The sequence below is a fragment of the Falco peregrinus genome, chromosome 1 (assembly GCF_023634155.1).
Source record: "Falco peregrinus isolate bFalPer1 chromosome 1, bFalPer1.pri, whole genome shotgun sequence".
In the NCBI taxonomy this organism is placed as follows: domain Eukaryota; kingdom Metazoa; phylum Chordata; class Aves; order Falconiformes; family Falconidae; genus Falco; species Falco peregrinus.
Window position 1 is genome coordinate 54,229,469 of NC_073721.1, and position 20,164 is coordinate 54,249,632.

Genomic DNA, 20,164 nt, shown 5'->3' on the forward strand with positions numbered 1-20,164 from the left:
CACCTCTTCCCTCCAGCTGAGCTCTGCAAGGCTGCACAGTCTCGGTCCGTGCCAATCCCAGGGAAGTTGAGAGAACAAAATGAAAGTTCAGCACTTTGTAAAACCTGCTGGCTACAGAAGTGGGACTAAAGTGCTGTTCCTGTAATGAGAGCAGAAAGTGCTCATTTCTGCCTTTTCACAGAAATAAAATAAAATAAAAATAAAATAAATTTGCATTCATTTAACTTGATTCTTTCAGGACTATTTTGATCCCTGGTAAAGCTTTGCTTGCCACCACCAGCTACTTGCCTTTTTTTGCAGCTTTTTGGAGAAGCCCTTGTGAAATGTCTTTGGAAAGTCCTGCTGCTGGGAGCCCGTGCTCCTTCACCCGGCACAGAGCTGCTCACTCAGAGGGTTCCTTGGCTGGCAAGGTAAAACCTGTGAAGAAGGACAGTCTTCAAACCTTTGGTTCGACATTTGGGGTTGTTTTCAACCCATTCGCTGCAAGGCTTGCTGTAACGACACAGCCCTGGTCAAACTCAGCCCTGTCTCACAATACAGGTGCTCCGTTTGCTCCCGGGCCGTCCTGACAAACTGTGGATGGGTCACAGCCCAAATGCCAAACTGTGGAAGGTGCCTGCCTGCTGCCCAAAAGCTCTGCAGTTGTTTCTTCATCTCCTCCCTGCTTCCGAACCTGAATGGCAGGGAAAGAAGGGCCTGTCTGGCTTGGAGGAGCTAAGGCTGAGTGAGAAAGCGGCTTTGCACCCAGCACCAAAGCCCAAGGGGATGCACGCAGGTCTGGAAGTTGGAGTATTATTAAAAAAAAATAAATCTTTTTTTCTGAAACAGGAGCGTGGCCCTGAAGGCCACCCGAGCCAGACCTGCTGCTGTTAGATTTTAAAAAGACTGCCCTCAGTGGCAGTGCCCGAGCATCAGCAGCGGGCTCAGGGCGCAGCTGGTAACGTTTCCCTGCCCGGGGTGCAAAACCCAGCGGCACCACTTGGGCTGGCATGGCACCTCAGCCGGAGCTTCGCACGAAGGGCGCTGGGGTTCAGCTCCAGCCAGAGCCTCTGCCGAGCTCATATAACTGAGGTTATAACACAGAGTTACCACTTGCAGGGCATGTGATGTTTCTATGTCTTTATTTCTCTCTCTGGTTTTTTTTGTAAGATACACAGGTTAATCTGTGTTGCTTTCAAGAATGGTTTATCTGGTTTTCTTCTCTTAGTTGACATACTTTTCTAAGAACAGACACCAGGTACACAGGGCTGCCCTGATGTTTGTGAACACTACCCTTCTCTTTCCAACAGCTCCTCCAACCTCTCTTGTTCTCTCAGATTTCATAAAGACAAAAAGCCACCTTGTGTCCTTTGAGCCACTGCTAAATGGTTCTGCATATCACTTTGAGCACACTTACCTCTTCACAACCGGGCAGGATCACTCTGGCTTTCCAAGGTTACTGATAACAGAAAAAACTCAACGCTGCAAAGCTGTTGACGGAGATTGCTGAGTTTTATATCAGCACATGGTTTGATTCCAGAAGAGCCTGTCTTACAGGAAGAAGTATAACTAAATTCAAAGGAGACAGGGATTAGGTTAGTCAACAGCTTTGCTACCATAATACTGGTACAAACTTCTTATTAAATAGTAGCTCAGAAGCTTTCCTTAAGATTGGTACACAGCCATTCCTGCCACAGACACCCCCAAGGCAGCTGTAAGGGCCTGAAAAGGACCCAGTCCCAGCTGTGTCCCACCTAGAGTCTTTTATAGGAGCAAGCAGAGTGACCCTGCTGGGGGCAGGTGGGCTCAGCTGTGGTGTGAGAAGCACCTTGCCCAGCAGCAGTCCCTGAGGAAGAGGCTGGGAGAGGAAGGAGGAGTTTCCTGAGCCCCAAAGGAGCGGTCAGCTGTTGGGAGCCACTGGCTGCCTGGAAGGTATGGTGCCTGGCTCCTGGCCAGCCGGTGCAGGAGCATCCACAGTGTGTGACATCTCCCCGGCTTTTGCAAGCCTTCGGGGGGCCCTTCCAAAGCACAGCCTGGGAGGGACCACGGGTCTTCCTGTTGTTTGAGAGCATGCCTTGCACCCGGGCGAAGGTACACTCTGTTGCACTGCCTTTGGGACTCCTTTGGTCCCCAGGGGAGCAGGGGCTGCTGTTATGTCGGGGCCCTGCAGCAGCATCCCCCATCCTGCAGTTTGGTTGGCACCAGCAGGGAGCTGCCCCGCTGCCCTGGCCATCACACTGTGCTCCCCGAGCCTCGCAGAGCAGCTGGTCCCACAGCACCCCAGCAAGGAGAAGCTGTTCCTATACCCCCCTGCACCCCTAGCACGATGCGTGTTGTGACCTGGGATTTATATGACATCCCTCTTCTCTGAAAGGCAGCAGATCTGATTTGCAAACACAAGAGTGTCAGTGCATTCGCTGAAGCCTGCCAAAAGTTCACCACCTCACTGTCCAAAAGTTTTGCCCTATTTCCAGGGGGAATTTCTCTCTTCTAGTACCAGGAGAGGGCACAGACCACGCAAGGAGCTGTGGCTGCAGGGTCCCTGCACAGCATGCCGAGTGGGGTTTTGCTGTAAGCCAGCCGCAGAGGAGCCCTGCTCTGCTCTCAGCTTGCCTCCATCTCCCACCCCTGCCTGGCACCGCTGCTGGGTGAGACAGCAAGAGTACTGTTGGGTACTGGTGGTGGCTGGTGTCATGTTGTTCCTTATGCACCTTGCTGGGTGCCTATGCCAAGATTAGCACCTGGCTTTTCTTTGCTGGGAACGAGGAATAACAGTCTGCAGAGTGATGCTGGGGAGAGCTGTGCTTTATTTTGGGATATCCCTTCCCGTGTGTTGCCTGTTGGGCTCCGTGGCAGATAGCTGCTGCCTGGAGACAACAGCAGCCTGAAAGGCAGGTAGTGGTGCAGCACGGGTGGTGAGCCAGGTAACCCCCACTGCTGAAATACAGCTTGTCCCCCCAGGGAAACCTCCCTCCTCAAATACATCAGGACTGGGACCTTTGCACCAATCTGATAATTCCCTGCTGCCAGGAACAGGGGAGGTTGTAGGTATCAGGAGCAAGCCCTGCAGCTTGCCTGCCTTGACACAGCCCCAGGGGGGTCCCTGTGGGGACGGGGGGCTTGACCGCTCCAAAAGCAATCTTGTTGGCAAGTGGTCACTGCTTGGGGCTGGACACCCACATACCTTGAGCTCATTCTCTTCCTCTGTGGGAAATATTTGCAACTTGAAGCATCAGAGGAAGGCATTGCCTACCACTTCAAGAGCATCAGAGGTGCATAGGGACCACAAGGGAGATGTCCGTGGGCAGAGGGGCATGTGGCTGGGGCTGAGCCATGCACAGGCCCTCGTACCAGCCAAAGAGAGTGGGTTCCTCACACAGGGGTGCTCTTTTCTCACTGTCATTTAATGGTGGGGTGAGTCAAAATAATCATCTTCAAGGATCCCATCCTCTCCCAGGATTTCCTCTCACAGTTGGAGTGATTTCACACTCTCCTGCAGAGGGAGAGGCTCTTCTTTATTAGCCGAATTTGTTGACACACTTTCATGCAGCTACCTTACCCAGCTGGAAAAACCAGCTGTGGAGCTGACATGGCCCTGCTGTGGCCCAGGACCAGACTGCACGCAGGGATGCTGCGAGGGGCCACGCGAGGACCCTCCCGCATACAGCAGTTCAGGGTATGAAGCAGCAGCTCACCAGCTGTTTGCAAAGCCCTGCAGGAGTGCAGCATCTGTGGCCCTGTCAGGTCCTGCCACGTGCTCCAGCACAGTACACTTGCTGATGCCCGGCTGAGAGAGGTTGGGACAGGAGCGGTGCAAGAGTGTGGCTTCACGCCTGCCCTGTCCCCAGTGAGGAGCTGCTCCCAGCAGGGGGGGCTGCCCCCAGCCCAGGGTCTGGGCAGAGCTGTGTCACCTGGAAAACATGCTCATTTGCAAACCCAGGGTGTCCCAAACACCAGGATGGCTCCCGTACATCACGCAAGGAGCAGGCTGGTGAGGAGCTGCCAGGGCTGGGAGAACCTGAAAAGCTGGCTCATGGGTGCCCCAAACACCTCCCTGCCCACAGAGCCCCTCGGGGCCCTCGCAGGGAGCTTTGCATGCAGTAGCAAGACTGTTGGCGCTTTGGCATCCCGCTCCCACTGCCCTGTGCCCTGCCAAGAGCCAGACGGAGGGGCAGAAGGCGGCTTTGCACCGCACAGGGCTCTGCTGGGGTTGCAGCTCCTGGGTGAGGCTTCTTCAGCCCTCCAAAAAGTACTTTTTCTTGAGGGGGAGAAAAGAAAAAAAAAACAAACCCAAAACAAAAAAACTTGTTCCCTGTTTGTTGCCCCATAAACTACAGTTTTAATTTCCTAAGTTACACCACAGCCCTACCTGCCCACCTCAGTGCCTATGACAGGGGAGCACACACAGTAACTGAGAGACTGGTACCAAGCTGAAGGCAGAAGGACGCAGCTTACCTACATACCTTCCCCCATGAAGGTTTGTAATGTGTTTGACAGGCTACTCATTATTCTTAATTGAACTTAATAACTAGCTTAAGGCTTTGTTATACTTTCCTTCTGTATTCACTACTGAAAGAATAACAAGGAGAAAAGTAGAGAGAAAGCTATGTGCTTAATAGGAAGAGAAAAGACAGAGGACAAGAACAAAGTTGGAAAAGCTAGGAGAACCCTCATCTTTAATGAGTATATTCAAATACTTCCAGAAAACCACGCCATAACTCAAGGAATAGCTCCTGACAGTTTCTAAGCCCATACGCAGCTTTTCCTGGGAAAGACACTTCACTTCAGGGTGGGTGCTTTTGAACGTTCACTTCTTACCCACAGAAGTCAGAAGTGGTGGGGCACGGCCACACGGGAGCAGCTCGCCCCTTGCCTCCACCGTACTTGCCACATGGGGGACAGAGACAAGCCACAGCCCGAGTATCAGTTTGCAAATACAGTGCACTTGTGTTCTCGCTCTTTTTTCTTCTCTTTAAGTTCAAAGCAACCCAACACTGTCGCCAAGTCACAAGCTTCCCAACTCGCTTGCTATATTGAGCCTAATCTAAATAGCCAAACTCACACAGGCAGCAGTAATGATCTCCCCCTTCCACACCAGAGAGGACAAAAAAACTGAGCAAAAAGTCCAGCCTCCACCCCCTTACCCATGCTCATCTGCTAGGAGATGGCAACAAAGCCACTACTGTGCAGCCAGAGACAGGCAGGCTTGCTGCAAAACTTGAGGCATTGTCTCCCCACACAGAAAAAAATACCCCAAACCCCATCAACCTTCAAATTTCAGCTCACAGAAAGGTGCCAGGCAGCCAGTGTTTCTACAATCCCTATTTTCTCCCTACCATCTGTTAGCAGCTGACCTGGCTCTGATTCCCCCCACACCAGGGACACATCCCCAGCTCAGAGGGCATGAAGCCACACAGGGCTGCTACAGAGCAAGGCTGATGGCTTGCTGTGCCCACCACTGACCACAGGCAAGCTCAGGCACCCCAGAACGAGCAAGAAACACCAGGAAGAGCATCTTCTGCCACAGGGTAATTACAGGTCCCAGCTTAGGTCTATGGGCTCATCTCATCCATCCTCGATGGCAAATGAGATTCTCATCCAAAGCCTGTGTCGCTAGAGCCCCTCTGCTAGCTGAGGGTTGGGGAGGGGAGGGGAGGCAGCACTGCCGAGCCTCGGAGGAGCCACTGAGCCAGAGCCAGGCACTGTCCCAGCCCAGAGCATCCCATGAGCCAGCCAAACTGCTGTTCGCTAGGTTGCACGTGGCAGTGCACCTTTCATCTGGAAAGAGAAACATGTGCACTAGCAAGCAAGAGCAGAGCCTGGAAACACTAGCAAAGGCAGCTGCGGCAACAAGGTTACCTCCAGCGCATGCCAGCACTGTGGTGGCCCCAGTCGAGAGTGCGGAGCAGAGCCCTGTGCCCTTGGTGTGTGCATTGCCATCCGGCCCAGCAGCCAGCACCACATGCCCTAGAGCCCAGCCTGAACAGAAATACGTAGGTATCCCTCCATGCCGTGTCCCCGGTATGCCTGTTCACACTGGCATTTTCTTCAGAAAAAGCAGATCTTGCTGCTTCTATAAACTTACTGCATGGCCCACTGCCCAGGACCAGCTCTCCCAGCTACTGTCTCTTCTTCCTGCCATCCTTGCATCTGTTCCAAATTCTTCTTTTACCACCGATTTGGAGACTCCATGGGCATGGGTGCGTGTCACATGCTGGCAGGGGAGGGAAGGCACTGCCTGAAATCCTGTGGGAAGACCAAAAGGAATTGCTGGTGGAGGTTTGTAGGGATCCAGAGGTATGCAGCGACCATAGCAGCAGCGACAAGAAGGGAAAAGCACTTTAATCTTGCTTGAGCAACATCCTGTTACAAGGATCACAGGTCCACATTAAACCAAGGCCAGAGAACTTCCACACAGGAGAAAGAATATAACTTTATTTTAAAAAATAATAATTTAGCTCAAACACAAACAGGATGGCTTGATTGAAGCAGGAAGAACAATATTTACCCACAGAACTTAAACCAGACCGATTTCACTCTCTTGTAGGTGATACTTTCAGTGCCCTTCCCTGTCCACAGCTCTACGCGAGTTCCTCACCTGCATATAAAGGAATCCTGACCCGCAGGGCTCTGGGTAACAAGGCAGAGGAGAAAAGGGTGTCTGCCACACATGAAATGTTATTCTTACCTCCAGAGCCTCCGCAGAAGATCCAAAAAGCCCAAAGAGCAACACCAACATCTAACCTCACTTGCAATACAAAGGGAACAACCTGCACATCTCCCTGGAAGTCTACCTACCCATGCCCCATTCCCAGCATCCTGGCCAAGTGCATTCACCCACGCCTGAGCCCGTGCCCCCGCCCCCAGCGCCGCACACAGAGGTGTGCACGCAGGTCCCTGCAGCGCTCCTCCCTCCCCTCTCCTCACCCAGACCTGCCGATCTTTCGCCTCGCTCCGTGCCTGCGTGCCATACATTTCTTGGCACGGCAGCAGTTCGTTTCACAGTGACGGGATGTGCCCTGGGACATGCTGAGCCACTATTGCAACTTCTTCTCTTCTGTGAAGTGGCCTTTCATGCAGTTGCCATTCTGGTACATGGGGCTGCCCCCCTTCCTTCTGCACCACACCACGCACTTGTGGAGGGCGAATCCAACACCAGCCAGACACAACAAGAGAAGAGCCAGGATGTCCAGGCAGAAGTACTCATATAAGGAAAGGTCGTAAACAGCTGGGCGAAGATACGGTGCCCCGTCATGACGGAGGATGTACTCCAGCCAGTACACTGTCCTGTTGAGAGCGTGCATCGGTCTGTCCAGGTGCAAAGCCGAGATGAGCTTGGCTGCTTTTCTGTAGCTGCAAGGGGAGAAGACAAGAAGTTATCCTTCTGACAGGAGCTCCGTCGTTGAAAACTGGTCTGCGGTGTCCACTGGAGCTTTCAAGTCCCAAATAATACTTCGGGGTAGCAGCAAACTTCTTCCACGATTCTCTTCACATATGCCTCTGAAAGCCAGTCTGATGGCAAGCGTTAGCCATGGCAGTGTGAGGCAGAGCATGCTTCACTTTGTGTTTTGCTAACAAGGATGGCAGCTCAGCTCCCAAGTCCCTGCTCAGTGGGTTCATGGGGGTTGTTGCTTTCCGAGGGGAGTCTGCACCCAAAGACCTCACCAGCAACAGCCGCACACTTGATGACTTGCCAAATCCTTTAAGGTACAGAGTTTCACCCACCTTAACAACTTATACTGAAGTCAGTAGTTGAGAGCTCCTAGTAGGTAACCCCCCCAAAATAATAATAATAAAAATAATCAAGGTCTCTGACAGCACTTCCAACACTAGCAGCTGCATGCGCCCCATTAGAAAGTGGGAGCCCTGCATCGCTGCGCTGCAGCAGATCTAGGAGAGGGCAGAGTATCTGGCTGTCAGAAGGAACGGAGGGAGTGTTACCTGCAGTCCCCTCTCTGCGCTGTTTGGGCAAGACCAGGGACATCCCAAGGTGAGGTTGTGATCCCACTTTCCCTGATGACAGGCTGGTGTTAAAAGGAGAAGAGGTTGTGCCTCAGCATCTCAGAGAGCTTTCTAAGAATATTACAGAGTCAAACAGGACTGGACCACGCTCTCTAACAGCAGATGCTGCAGCATCTCCTCCTGGACCGCATCTCAGGATGCTGAGGCACTAACACGTCTGGCTGCCTGAGCAATGCTTGCAGCTCTGCTCCGTCTAGGAGCCACCACAGGCTGCACAGGGTTCCACACAAAGACACAGTGGTCCCTACGCACAGCCTGCATCGAGGAAGAGCTCAGTGCTTCCCGATGCCTCACCTGGGGTCAGAGATAACTGTGACGACAGCCTGGTAAAGATCCTCTTCTTTTACTCTGCTCCAGTCCATGAGGATACCCATGCCCTTTGCCTGCACTCTGGTCATGATGTCAAACTGGTCCCCATAGAAAGGAAACCCCACCACTGGCACCCCATGATAAATTGCCTCAAATACACCGTTCATCCCGCAGTGGCTGACAAAGGCTTTCACGTTGGGGTGGCCTGTAGGCAAAGAAACAGCAGCAGGTCAGTGCCTTCCACGCTGGAACAGGGCTGCTGGTGGCTTCCTCAGCACACAGCACTGATGTTTACTGTTTAGGGAAAGCCAGGCACGCTGAGCAGAGTATGTTACCCTTTGGGAACACACCTGCCTTTTGGTAGCCCCAAACTTGCTGAGTAGCACCTGGAGGAGGAGGGAGATAGGGGCCAAGATGCAGCTTCAAGCAGGTGTTAGGCAAGGACCATGTTTTGTACAAATTAGACTCACAACAAGCAACAGACTTAGACCCACACAGGTGCTGCTGTCCTCACATGCCTTTGCTGTGGTTTGGGCTAAACTCCAGGGATGTTGCTAGTGGCACACACACACAGAGCCCAGCCCTTACCTAGCAGGTCGTTCTGGGGCAGCCACCCCATCATCAGCGTATTCTCACCCAGGTTTCTTGGCTTCTGCCCAAAGTATCTGTGGGAGGAGATAAAGGTTGGGGGTGGCGGGGGAGAAAAGAAACACAAGGGAAAAGCAGCACACAGTAATTATAAATTCAATCAGATCAAGAGATGGAAAGCAAATTCTGTGTTTTGAGATTAATCATTCCTCAACACTGATTTTCATCCAACTCATTAAAAGGAATCCCATCCCCTCCTCACCTCCACACCACCCTCTGCGGGAGGCGAGCGAACGCGCCAGCCATCTTCTCCACCAAATCGCTCGGAAGAGCTCGGATCCCAATGCCAAAGGAGACAACAACAACACCTGCATCTGCTGCTTCCACCCAGAGACGCAGACCCTGCAGGCAAAACACACACAGCTGCCTTGAAGTCTTGTTGGAGAAAGGCCCTTCCCACCACTGCTTCTGCCAGCAGAAAGTTGTCTACTTTGGACTTGGAAGAAGCCAAGTCCACCTGGAGCACAAAGCTACGTGGTTTTCACCAGGCAATGAACTCTAAAGCCACTGTGATTTCTGCACCCAGCCAGGCAGAAATTACTTGAGCACCTGCTAGGCTTGGGAGCTTGCAGGGAGGTGTCCAGACCTGGCATTTCATACATTACCTCCTGCTTCAGCGTTAATGCAATTACTCTTTGGCAAGGCGGGCTCTGGAAACACAGGGCCCACACAGGAGCAGCCAGAGCAGAGAAGGAAATTGGAGTAAAAAAAGAGGAAGGCTATTTTCCACCACTGCTAAGGCAGGAGGTCTGTCAGTGCCTCCAGCCCAGTCTGGTACAACAGACCAGACTGTGCAGGCAGAGCCAGAAGCATCTCGCCGAGATTCCCCACAAATGCTTCAACGTCGAAAGCTCCTGGAGGCGGCAGAAGGTTTTGGCATCTTGCCGGGAGGCTTCTATCCACCCTTGACAGCTACTTGCAGACAGCAGATTTAGGTTTTTTGGTCACTGGGCAGCGGTGGGTACAGCTCCAGCAAACACCACTGTTGTTTGTCTTTCATCTGGAGGCTGCCCCTAACGCCGCATGAACAGCTGTGTATCTAGAACACTCCCTATTTTTTTCCAGCCAGGGCCAGAAGGCTGCAGGGAGAAGAAATCAGGCACCACAGCTGCCATGGAGCAAACACAGACTATTCCCTTTTATGCCAGGCTGGGCTGAGCCTATTTCTCCTTATGGATCCTGCTTGGCTTCAAGTTTCCCGTGTGCCCCAGTCAGGAGCACTTCAGGGAAGTTTCACAAAGTCTGTCTATGGACAGGAATACTTCCTTGAAATAAACACCACAGAAGAACATGGAGGGAAAAAAAAAGCTCTTCCTGTTATTAAAGGAGAAAAATAGGATAATTAATTCAGAATATTAATATTCTGAATAGAAATATATTAATATGATATTAATATAATAATGAATATAAAATATTATTAGTAGTGTACAGGTTGGGGGATTTTAGCACAGAGGAGTTAAAAAGCCTATCATAGTGGTTTTGCCTGGGGATATTTGTCTTTGTTGTGTGCTTCAGGGACTCAGACCAATCTTTGCAGATATGCTTAAAAAGCCCTAAAACAACTCAACAGCCAAGAATCAAAGAAGTTTTCAACTAAGGGATTTTGGTTTCTCCATCCTCTTTGGGTTCACATCCTTTAAGCAACACAACCACCAAAACTGCTAAAGAAGAGAAAACCCTAGTTTTACTTTTCTAAATTACAGTGACTCATAAAACAATGATTATGTTATCCATTCTAATTGGGCCTTAGCATTTGACTTGCAGAAACAGCGTGAAAGTTGCTAGGGAAGCACAGCTGACCACCAAAAGTTCTCACCATCTCTCAAACACACATCGGTGTTTCACAGAGTCCTAATTAGAGGAACCGATCACAGCGTTTCAAACACGAGGAAATAAACACCTTCATCATGTAACTGTTCCAGTTCACACGGGAGATTTCTTAAGCTACATCTAGACCTCTAGAGACCCTTCTCTTCTGCTGGCATCCCATAACCTGGATGCGAACACGCCTACCCACTGGCATGACTGCCACCGCCTACCGCAGGGCCCCACTCTCATCGCCATCGCTCTTCCCTCAGGTGCCCTGGGCTCTGTTCTGGAAGCCATGAAGCACATGAGTAATGCCCCAGCAAACAACTCCCTTCTTTACAGGGCAGGCACGTACGCAGCCAGGTTGGACCAAGCCAGAGTTTTGCAAGAGCTGTGAGGCAGCCGTGCTCTGACGTGGCTTTCGGAGCACCCTACGTGCGCTGCACTGCCTGCATGCCGAGCCCCACGGGAAAGGGTGATGTGCAGCCGAATGCATCCAGAGAACTTCTGTTCTCAAGCACCTAACCTCGCTTTTTCCTTTTAACTGGAAAAAAAATCAGCACTCACTGTCGCAATTAAAGCTGCCAGAGATCTTGACAAGCCTCGAATCATATGAAACTTGAATCTTTTCTCCATTTCAGTCCCTCAGCCAGGACATCAGGACAACCTGACTGCCCAAGTGTCATTATCCCACTTTATCCCCTCCCAGTGCTTGTAAAAGTGGGAAGGCAATGGGAGGAATGGCAGACAAGTCTGCTCTGTTCCAGTATTGCCTTCGGTTGGAGCATTTAAGAGCTCGTAACTCTGGATTTATTACTGGGGATAGAGTGGCACAGGCCACAGAAAGACTCTGGGATGCCTGGGGAGTTTTCTCTCAGGGCTGGACCTTGAGGAAAAGGAGATGATACACTTCAGCTCTGCACACTTTGGAATTCCACATTGAATTTGGTGGGGGAAACAAGCACAGCTCTCCCCTATGTGTTCTTAAAACTACAAGCTCGAGGGCAGAAATGCCCTGAAAGAAACAGGATTAAGGAGGAATTTCTGGATTGACATAAATCATGGATGAAGCAATGGAGACTCTTCTTCCCACTTCCACTTCAACCGTAGGAACAAACATACTACTCATGATCAGATCCCAGGGGCAACACTGCCAATCCAGGACTCCCACATGCTATCTTCCATGGACAGTGAAACCAAATCCCGCTTTAGGGTGGACAACTTAATTCCACACCCTCCCTGCAACCCTAAGATCCTCACTGTTCCCCGTCTCCTTGCCGCACCCAAGTGCCAAAACACAGCAGCTTTCCAGGCTCCTGGGGCTTCAGAGCAGAGGTTCTTCAAAAGGAGGTCTGTACTGGATAACTCCCTGGGTTGATGTGTCATCACAACTTGGATCTTTCCTGCACTTACCACTGGAAGGGGCTTTGCAGGCTCAGCAAGGATCCCCCCTGTGAAAATGACATGGGGGAGCGTTGGGCGGGGAAAGTCCAGCACGACGTCATTACAGAGGAAGAAGAGGCTAGTTCCATGGACAAGGTCCAACATGGATGTCTTGGGCTCCACCCTGTGCTTCTCCATGAGACGCTCAAACTTGGGCAGGATGACCAACTTTGTAGCCACACGGGTGATCATGTAGACTAGGAGATTCCAAGTCCTACCAAAGAAGCCCATCTTGTCTGTCATCAGGGAGTTAAACTCAGGGACGTAGGCAATGGGGGAAGTAGCACCAATCTCTGCTGGAAACCAGAAGCCAGTGGAGATCACAGCATATTTGACACGGAGGATGTGGGCCAGGATAAAGCCGCACATCTCATTGGGGTCCACCAGCAGGAGATCAAAGTGCTCACGCTGGAGTTTCTGCAGAAGGGTGGAGTTTCCCAGCACCAGGTCACAGTTTTCCAGGTACTTCTCCAAAAAGGAAAACATCTCCAGAGAGGTCATCTTCCCTTGGAAGACACGCTTTATCTTCTCCTGCACCCAGGCATCTGCACTCTCTGTGCTGAAGATACCCCAGTACCTTTGCACACGGAAGCCAGGCAGGTAGGTTTCCACATCCCGACTCTCATGAAGAAGCAGCACGGGGTCATGGCCTCGGTCAGTCAGCGCCTCTGCCACTCGCATGAAGACTCGCAAGTGGCTGTCAAAGACGACGGTGGGCATGATCAACACCTTGGCACAGTGGGATGGCTCCAGAGCAAATGCAGCCACTAGGAAGAGAAGAGCAGCAGGACACGGTAGCACCTTTATCATCTTCATTGCTGCAAGGAGAGAAAGATGCCATTAATATAGTATGAAATGCTCCATCATGTACCTGGGCAACTGACAACTAGGGTTGTAGCTGCAGACCAGAAGCTTGTGAGCTGGGAGTGACCTGGAGTCCATCGCTGGAAAAAAAACCAAACAACCAGAAAGCCAACAAAAAGCGATTTTAAAAAAGCCATAAAAACACACCCACAAAACCCCAACAAAGTCAGCTATCATGGTGTATCAGGGGAGTTTTCCAGAAATTCAAACCCACTTCTCTGTGCTCCCACCGCTCAGGAGCCAGCAGACCCACCTGCAGAGGGTCAGGGAGGGCGAGTGGCTGGAGGAGCTCTGCTAGGTCACAGCACCAGCACCGCCACCGGCTGCTCAGCCCCCAGTTACCGCTACCGACCCAGCCGGATCTCATTTCTATTTCTGCCGAGCCAGAATGGCCGGTTCCCTCAGAGCCCTTGATGTCTGTGATCTCGCTGGGAGACCTGTGGAGCCCGGTGGGGATGCCGCAAGGCACGCTCCAGCTTCAGCCCTCACGAGGCTGCCAAGCCACCTTGCCCAGCACAGCCGGGCGGGAGCGAGCCCGGCACAGGGCAGGACCCTCTGTGGGGAACCGCAGCCCCGGGGAGCCCTGCCACGGAGCAGCCATGGGAGGGTGGGGAGGCTCCAGGGAAAGGGCTGGGAAAGGAAAGCAGGCGCCAGGATGCTGATGCACTGGAAGAAGGCGAACCCAGAAGGCAGCCCCAGAGATAACGCGCAACACCCGCAGCATGCTGACGCCCCTTAGTCACACTCCTACGGCCGCCATCCCACCCCCAGCTTGGTGAAACACCCAACGTCTCTGTTGTGCAAGGGATGTTGCTACATCACTGGAAGCGAACGCACCTCACCCACACCTTACATTATTTTGGGAGAAGAATTAAGCGATAATTATTTGGGAATAGTTAGAAGCATAGCCATGTCCTGAGGACCCAGTTCAGACATGCTAGGAAGGTGGGGGGCGGGGGGGAGTTATGATGGGAAAAATGATAAGCAGATTTTGGACGGCCCCCTACGCTGAGCCCAGGGGGGCTGCAGGGATGTGGTTGAGCAGAATTTGGTACAAGATTTTTTGCCAGCCTCTCCGCTATTGCCTGATCAATTAAGAGGCAGTAAAGAAAGTCATGGATAAGATCCAATCTTATCCAATCTTCAGACTCCCCTCAGCAGCTGGGTATCTCTGGCCAGCAACAGCATGTGGGGGTGCAGACATGGCAGAGTAGAAGTGCCATGCTCTCCCCACCTCCTGCACCGCTTCCCTGTCCCAAGTGGGGACAAGACATGGGAAAGAAACAGGGCAGCCACCAGCGGAGACCCTCCCCTGTCTCAAAGGCAACCCCTACGAGTGCCCACATTCCCACCCAGGGCCAGCTGGGTGGCTGTGCCTGCAGAAGCCACGAGAAACATGAGAAATGCTGGCAGATACCAAGGGGGTGGTCAGACCCACAGAGCAAGAGCTCCAGGAGGATGGAGGTAAAGGCAGTGGGCTAGAGAGAAGAGGGCAGAAGCCCTGTGAGGAAAGTTAAGGATATGGCCAGCATCCTGCGTCCCTGCCAGTGGGAACAGGCCGGCCTGTGCCAGCAGGCTGGTTGCCACGGAGCTACAGCCTACAGAGCTGGTCTAGTTCTCAGCATACTTGATTGGGGGGGGGGGGGATTTATCCTGCTCAACAGCAGGGAAGGTAAAGCATTCAGCTACAGCATGGTGCAGCACATCCCGAGCACATGCAGCCTCCAGAGGAGAGAGGAAGGGACAGCAGCCCAGTACTGCTGGGCTTCCCCAGGCCAGTGGGAGCTCCGGACAGGCTCCATGGCAGCAACAGGTGTAGGCTTGTCCCAGGGCACCTAGTAGGTCACACACATGTGTAAGTATGACGAGAAGAGCAGCAGAAATGGTTTTATGTGTGGGGTGGGGTGTGTTTTCTCATTGGGCAACAAGTAAAAGGTGAAGAAACAGCACAGGTGAAAGGTAGTTATTTAAAAGAAAAAATTTGTCACCCATCTTCAGCAAGGGCTGTGTCCTGACACAGACCTACGCGCTAGATGTTGCTGAGACCCTCAGCTCTGCCAGGACCCTCTAGGGGCTACCAACATGCACATGACAAGCAAGCTGTCGACCTCAGCCCTCTGGCCAGGGGCAGATGCTGGCACAGGAGGCTTACAAACTGCTCTTGGCTGCTTCACCCCTTCTAACATCAGGAGCAACCCCTACAGGTGCTGGCTCAGGGACCCCTTCTCCCTGCCCAGGCATCAAGGGAGACTGTAAATCTTCCAAAGTGGTGAGAGGATGCTAGGCTGCAGGAAGGGACCTTTTTCTTACCACCAGTGCCAATCTCTGCTCCATGCACTCCTGGAGAGGTACCCTGGCCATGGCTCCAGCCCCAGATCAATCAGAGTTTCAGCCAGGCATATCCCTGCTTTTTAGGCAAATACCAGCTCAAAGGGCAGCACTCTGCTCTTTGTCCCCTGTTCAGTAGCCAGTCACTGTTAGTATCTCAGGCTGGTAGCAAAGGGGAAAGACAAACCAGCCTGTAAGCATGGAAGGGCTAGATGGCCTCGCAGTCCACCTGCTCGCCTCATTGTTTACCTGTTACCAGCACCAGACAACGAAGGTGCCCCAGGAGCTTTGCAGCAGGGTCCTCCTGCACAGGGTGCTGGCTGTAGGCCGGTGGGCTTCCATGAAGCCTCTGAACTGCTGGGCACGGGAGGGGAGGTGAATTCACAGCATGCGCCTTGGCAGAAGCATGAAATGCAAGTAAGCAACAGATCCCACACTTGATCTGAGAATGGAGCAGACAGAACCACCTCCTTGTTTGCAGTCTGCAAGGACGGGGCTAGGGGCTAAATATTGCAAGAAGTAACACTGCCACTGCCAGGAGAAGGCTTGCACAGAGCAGACCCTTCCCTGTTTTCATGAGAAGCACTCAGTAAAGCCACACCGACCAGCTGATGTACGCCGAGCAACCCTCCAAACACCACCATTAACACTGACAGCCAGAAGTCAGGGTTGAACAAAACTACTGAAAAAGCCCATGCCACAAAAGCTTCAGTTTCACTGCTTCAGCAAGCGGGGCAGGGTGGGCACCTCAGCAAGAGCCAGGACCAGAGCCTGCTGCAGGAGGGGTGGACAGGGGGAAGCCCCCTCATGACATCCCCCTGTCCTGCGTGTCTGGCCGCCCTTTACTGCTGGCAGTTTGCTTTTAAAGCCACGGCAGGGCATTGGCATTGGGGTGGGAGGCAGCAGAAAGGGTGCAGAGAGAAAACAGCCTTCTGAATTCCCCTACCCTGAAAAAAACTCTTACTGGGCTGAAATCTGCCCCTTGATTTTGCCCTGTTTAACACATTTGACAGGGAACGATTTTGGTATCGATGGAAAATTACATCAATTTAACTTAAGTAACTGAAAAACTACAGCTCTAAAGAGAGATGTTTAATTCAGGTGATTTTTACTAGTTTGAAGTACTAAAACCTCTGACAGCAAGCAGTCTAGGCAGGGAAGCCCATGAAGAAAGAGCAGTAAATGGACTCCAGTGCAAGGACGCTGCTGCTTATGTCTCTCCCTTTCCTCCAGTATTGTGTTACCTAGTTCCTGCAGAGGGCTTGGAAGGCCATATCAACAGGGCACAATTATTTCCCTTCCTGCATCCTAGTCTCTATCCAGCTCTTGCCCACCATAGGAAGAAATGTTTTCAGCGTAAACTTCTCAAGAGTTAACAAAGCAGCACAACTCATTTGAAGCCACAAGGAAATGCATCTTCCACTTGGATGCTCAAAACTCTTCCTGGAATAAGAAACCAAAGTTTGCCTCATCTGTTGGATATGATCCAGAAAAAACAGGGCCATCTGCTACCATCAAGTTCATGACAGCCAGCCTGGCTGTGGCTAATTTATGGAAGCCAAAACCGGGTGCAAGCAGGCGGGTAAGCAGCTGGCAGAGCAATTCTGCCACTGTGGGAAGATGTCACACTACAAGCAGGAGCTGCCTGGGGGAATCTCTAGTAAAAACCTAGAGGATACAATGCTGTATAAAGTAAACTTAATAAATGGCACGTCAAAAAAGGGAAGTCTAACCATCAACCACATCCAACTCAGTGCTTGGTGGGTTTCTGTGCTCTGGTTTTGGGTGACCAGAGACACCTGTTTCACCAGAGCCATCACCTGGGGAAACAACACTAACACTAAAATACTAATGTTAGTATTGCAGTATACCAATACTAGTATTAATACAGAAAACAACAAGCAAGAAAAAAAAAGCCACTTCCCCTTCAAATATAAGCCTCCCCGGGCAGCCTACAGCCCCAAGTTTTTTAAAATACCATCTGCACACAGACTGAACAGTGCACAGATCATCTGTGCAAAACAGTGTACCTTTCTGGCATTTTTCTTTCAGCATCTTCACAGCAGCTCACGAGAAACACAGAGAATGAAGAAAGCCCAGACCCCAAAAGACTCAAGGGAACAACCACAGCAGTGATCAAGTCAGCATCAGAACAACCTGTGCTTTGCACCAGGCTCAGCACTACTGCTTCCACACCGTGGCATCAGAAGCACTCTGCTTGTCCTCATCCATTTTGGACAAAAGCTGATGTCGTTCCCAATTAGTTCCAAACTTTTAGGACTTTGGTCCATCTTCAACATCCTTCCTGGCTCATCTGAGTTTTACTGGGGAAGCTCTAGAGGCAAGGTGGAAATCTGTGGGACAGCAGGAGGTGGGCAGTCCATAGGACACAGCCAGGGAACTGTGGTATTAAAGAAAATACTGGTCCATAACAACTGAGAAAAGAAAAAGGTCTCTAACTCACACACCTGCAACAACTTGAGCTGGGGGATGGCATAAAACACCACACACCTGCTTCCCCACCTGGCCTCTCACCATCCCACCTAGGTGGTGAGCAAGGTTCCCCCCACTCCACATCCACAGGCTGCCCAGCTGTTTTCTGACATGGACAGAGGGTTTGTGCCCCCCCAGTGCTCCACAACAGCAAGTTCCTCCAGATGGCCTTTCCCCCTCACTTGTAACATGCTTGCAAGGCAGCAGCGGCCGACGCCAGGCTGCGCTCCCTGTGAGAGGTCCCAGGTCTGGCTGCAGTGTGGGAGCACCTGGGAATATCATTTGTAATCCCTGGATACAGGAGACAGAAAGGCTTGGGGCCATTTCCAAATATTCGCCCGAGCCATACATCTCGACATGAGAGCATACAACGGTTCTGTGCAGAGTTTGGTCTTAAGAAGCAATTAATTACACCTGTACGGCGGCCAAGCTGAGCAGGTTCTGGAGGCTGCAGAGAAAGCTGGAGAGGTGCGACCGACCAGGCTGCAGAGAAGCAGCCAGGAGCAGGGAGGAAGTAAGTCTTCCGCTTACTGCCCTGTCACTTCAGCTTCTTTCTACAGAGAAGGGCCACGTTTAAAGTCATTAAACATCCCAGAAGGTTGTGAAACCTTGTGTAGGAAGCACTGGGGATTGATAGAGTCCTGACAGACAAGTCTGATCACATTTGGCAGAAGCAGAGAAGCTAGAGATGCTTACTTATCTTCAGTAAGCCAAGTGACACCCCCACGTTAAAGAGAAAAAAAAAAAAAAAAAAAAAAAAAAAAAAGGAAAGGCAAACCCAGACCAAACAGCTTCTTGGCTCGGAGCGCCCCGGAGGAATGAGACCTGGCTGAGCTGCCACAACCAAAGCAGGGGATGCCTGGGGCGAGGCGGCCGGGCAGGAGCAGAGGATGCTCCCGGGACCCGCTCCCGGGACCCCCTCCCGGAGGGGCGCGAGGCGAGTCACAGCAGCGCTTCCAGCGCCCGCCCGGGTGCCGAAGCTCCGGCCCCGCACGGCTCAGCCGGCGCTGGGCCCCCGCTGCGCCCCGGCCGGGGGCCCAGCCCACCCCGCAGCGCCCACCCGCACCGAGCCGGCCCCCGCGGGCAGGGGGACCCCCGCCCAGCCTCCCCCTCCTCTCGGCACGGCGAGCGGCCCGCGGTGCCCGGACGGGCAGCAGGAGGAGCAGCGGCCGCGGCCTTACGGATCCCCACCCCGGCACCCACCTGAGCGAGCGCGGCCGGCGGCGCGGCCCGGTGCGCACGCAGAGCCGAGGCGGCGCTGGGACAGGAGCAGCCGCCCGCCTCCCCCTTTCAGCCCGGGCGGGGCCGGGCGGGGCCCACGGGCCGCCCCGGGCCGGGCGGGGGGGAGCGCGGAGAGCCGCCCCCGCCACCCCAGCCCGCGGCTCCTGCCCTGCCCCCTGCCCCGCCCGAGCATCCCCCAGCGAGCGGGGTCCCCGCATCCCTCCTGCCTCACTGCACTCCAGCGAGCAGTGCCCGGCTGGGATGCTCACAGGGCCAGGACCCCATCCTCCTGCGCACACGTTACTGGGGTCAGCAGAACGGGGAGCACGCACAGGGGAGCTCGGGCGCGGGGGACCGCGTTCCAGGGCACCCCAAGGGTTTGGCACACGGGTGCCCGGCTCGCCCAGCTCCAGCGCTGAGCCCAGCCGGAGCCGCGCAGGGAAGCCGGGCTGGGCGCGCAGGGCCGCGGAGCGCAGGGCTGCAGGTCACCGGGCAGCAGCCGAGCCTGCGCGGGGAGCTGCCCCCCCAGCGCCTAACGGAGCGTCACCCCAGCCGCCGGGGGAGCCCCCACCTTTTCCAGCCCCCCCTTTCCAGAGGCGTAGCAGGGGTGTAAAACCAAGCGCGGGAGCACACAAGAGCTGCGCCCGCCCTGCCCGTTAGCAAGTCTCTTTTCCTCGCACACATGGTCACCGAGGAGGAAGAGAACCAAGGGGACTACCAGAAAGCAGTTCTGGTAACCAGGTATATACGGAAATGTTTGCCAACGCCTGTTGCTTCTTATTCCCACAGGCCAGTGCTGCTTATGTTACACTGCATTTGGTAGCGATGTTTGAGAAGAGCTAACCAGATATTCTGGTGAGAAAGGGACGCGAGCAGCCTGTTTGTCCCAATAGAAGCAAATATAATTCTAGAGTTTTATCAGTTTTATCCAAATTTCTTAGAAAGCCCTTTGACAGCCAGCTGCACAGGCCACCTTTCACTCCTGAAGGCCTGTTACATGCATGTGAGCATCTACCTAGACAAGACATATACAGTGCTGCAGTATCCC

The 20,164-nt window shown here is 53.0% G+C and overlaps 1 protein-coding gene across 2 annotated transcripts; it reads right to left on the reverse strand.

Annotated features, from left to right (window-relative positions):
• Nucleotides 1-6,392: 6,392 nt before the first annotated feature.
• Nucleotides 6,393-19,324, reverse strand: LOC101924669 (2-hydroxyacylsphingosine 1-beta-galactosyltransferase-like). Of its 2 annotated transcripts, XM_055793779.1 has the most exons (7): nucleotides 19,099-19,324; nucleotides 12,181-13,028; nucleotides 9,161-9,300; nucleotides 8,899-8,975; nucleotides 8,296-8,515; nucleotides 7,921-8,003; nucleotides 6,393-7,332 (listed from the first exon to the last, which is right to left on the reverse strand). In XM_055793779.1, exons 1-7 carry the CDS (start codon nucleotides 19,307-19,309, stop codon nucleotides 7,052-7,054), a joined length of 1,860 nt encoding a protein of 619 aa, XP_055649754.1. In that variant the 5' UTR covers nucleotides 19,310-19,324; the 3' UTR covers nucleotides 6,393-7,051. The 2 variants fall into 2 exon arrangements, with proteins under 2 accessions (XP_055649754.1, XP_055649755.1); XM_055793780.1 differs by lacking the exon at nucleotides 7,921-8,003.
• Between the last annotated feature and the right edge of the window lie 840 nt (nucleotides 19,325-20,164).

What these genes read in the sequence shown, in the direction of transcription:
- LOC101924669 (XM_055793779.1), bottom strand. Translation starts at nt 19,309, where the DNA reads ATGCTCGGGCGGGGCAGGGGGCAGGGCAGGAGCCGCGGGCTGGGGTGG. An exon ending in CTGCAAAGCCCCTTCCAGTG is followed by an intron (nt 9,301 to 12,180) that starts GTAAGTGCAGGA and finishes TTTTGCCTGCAG; the next exon opens with GGTCTGCGTCTCTGGGTGGA. An exon ending in GCCCCAGAACGACCTGCTAG is followed by an intron (nt 8,516 to 8,898) that starts GTAAGGGCTGGG and finishes CTTTGCCTACAG; the next exon opens with GCCACCCCAACGTGAAAGCC.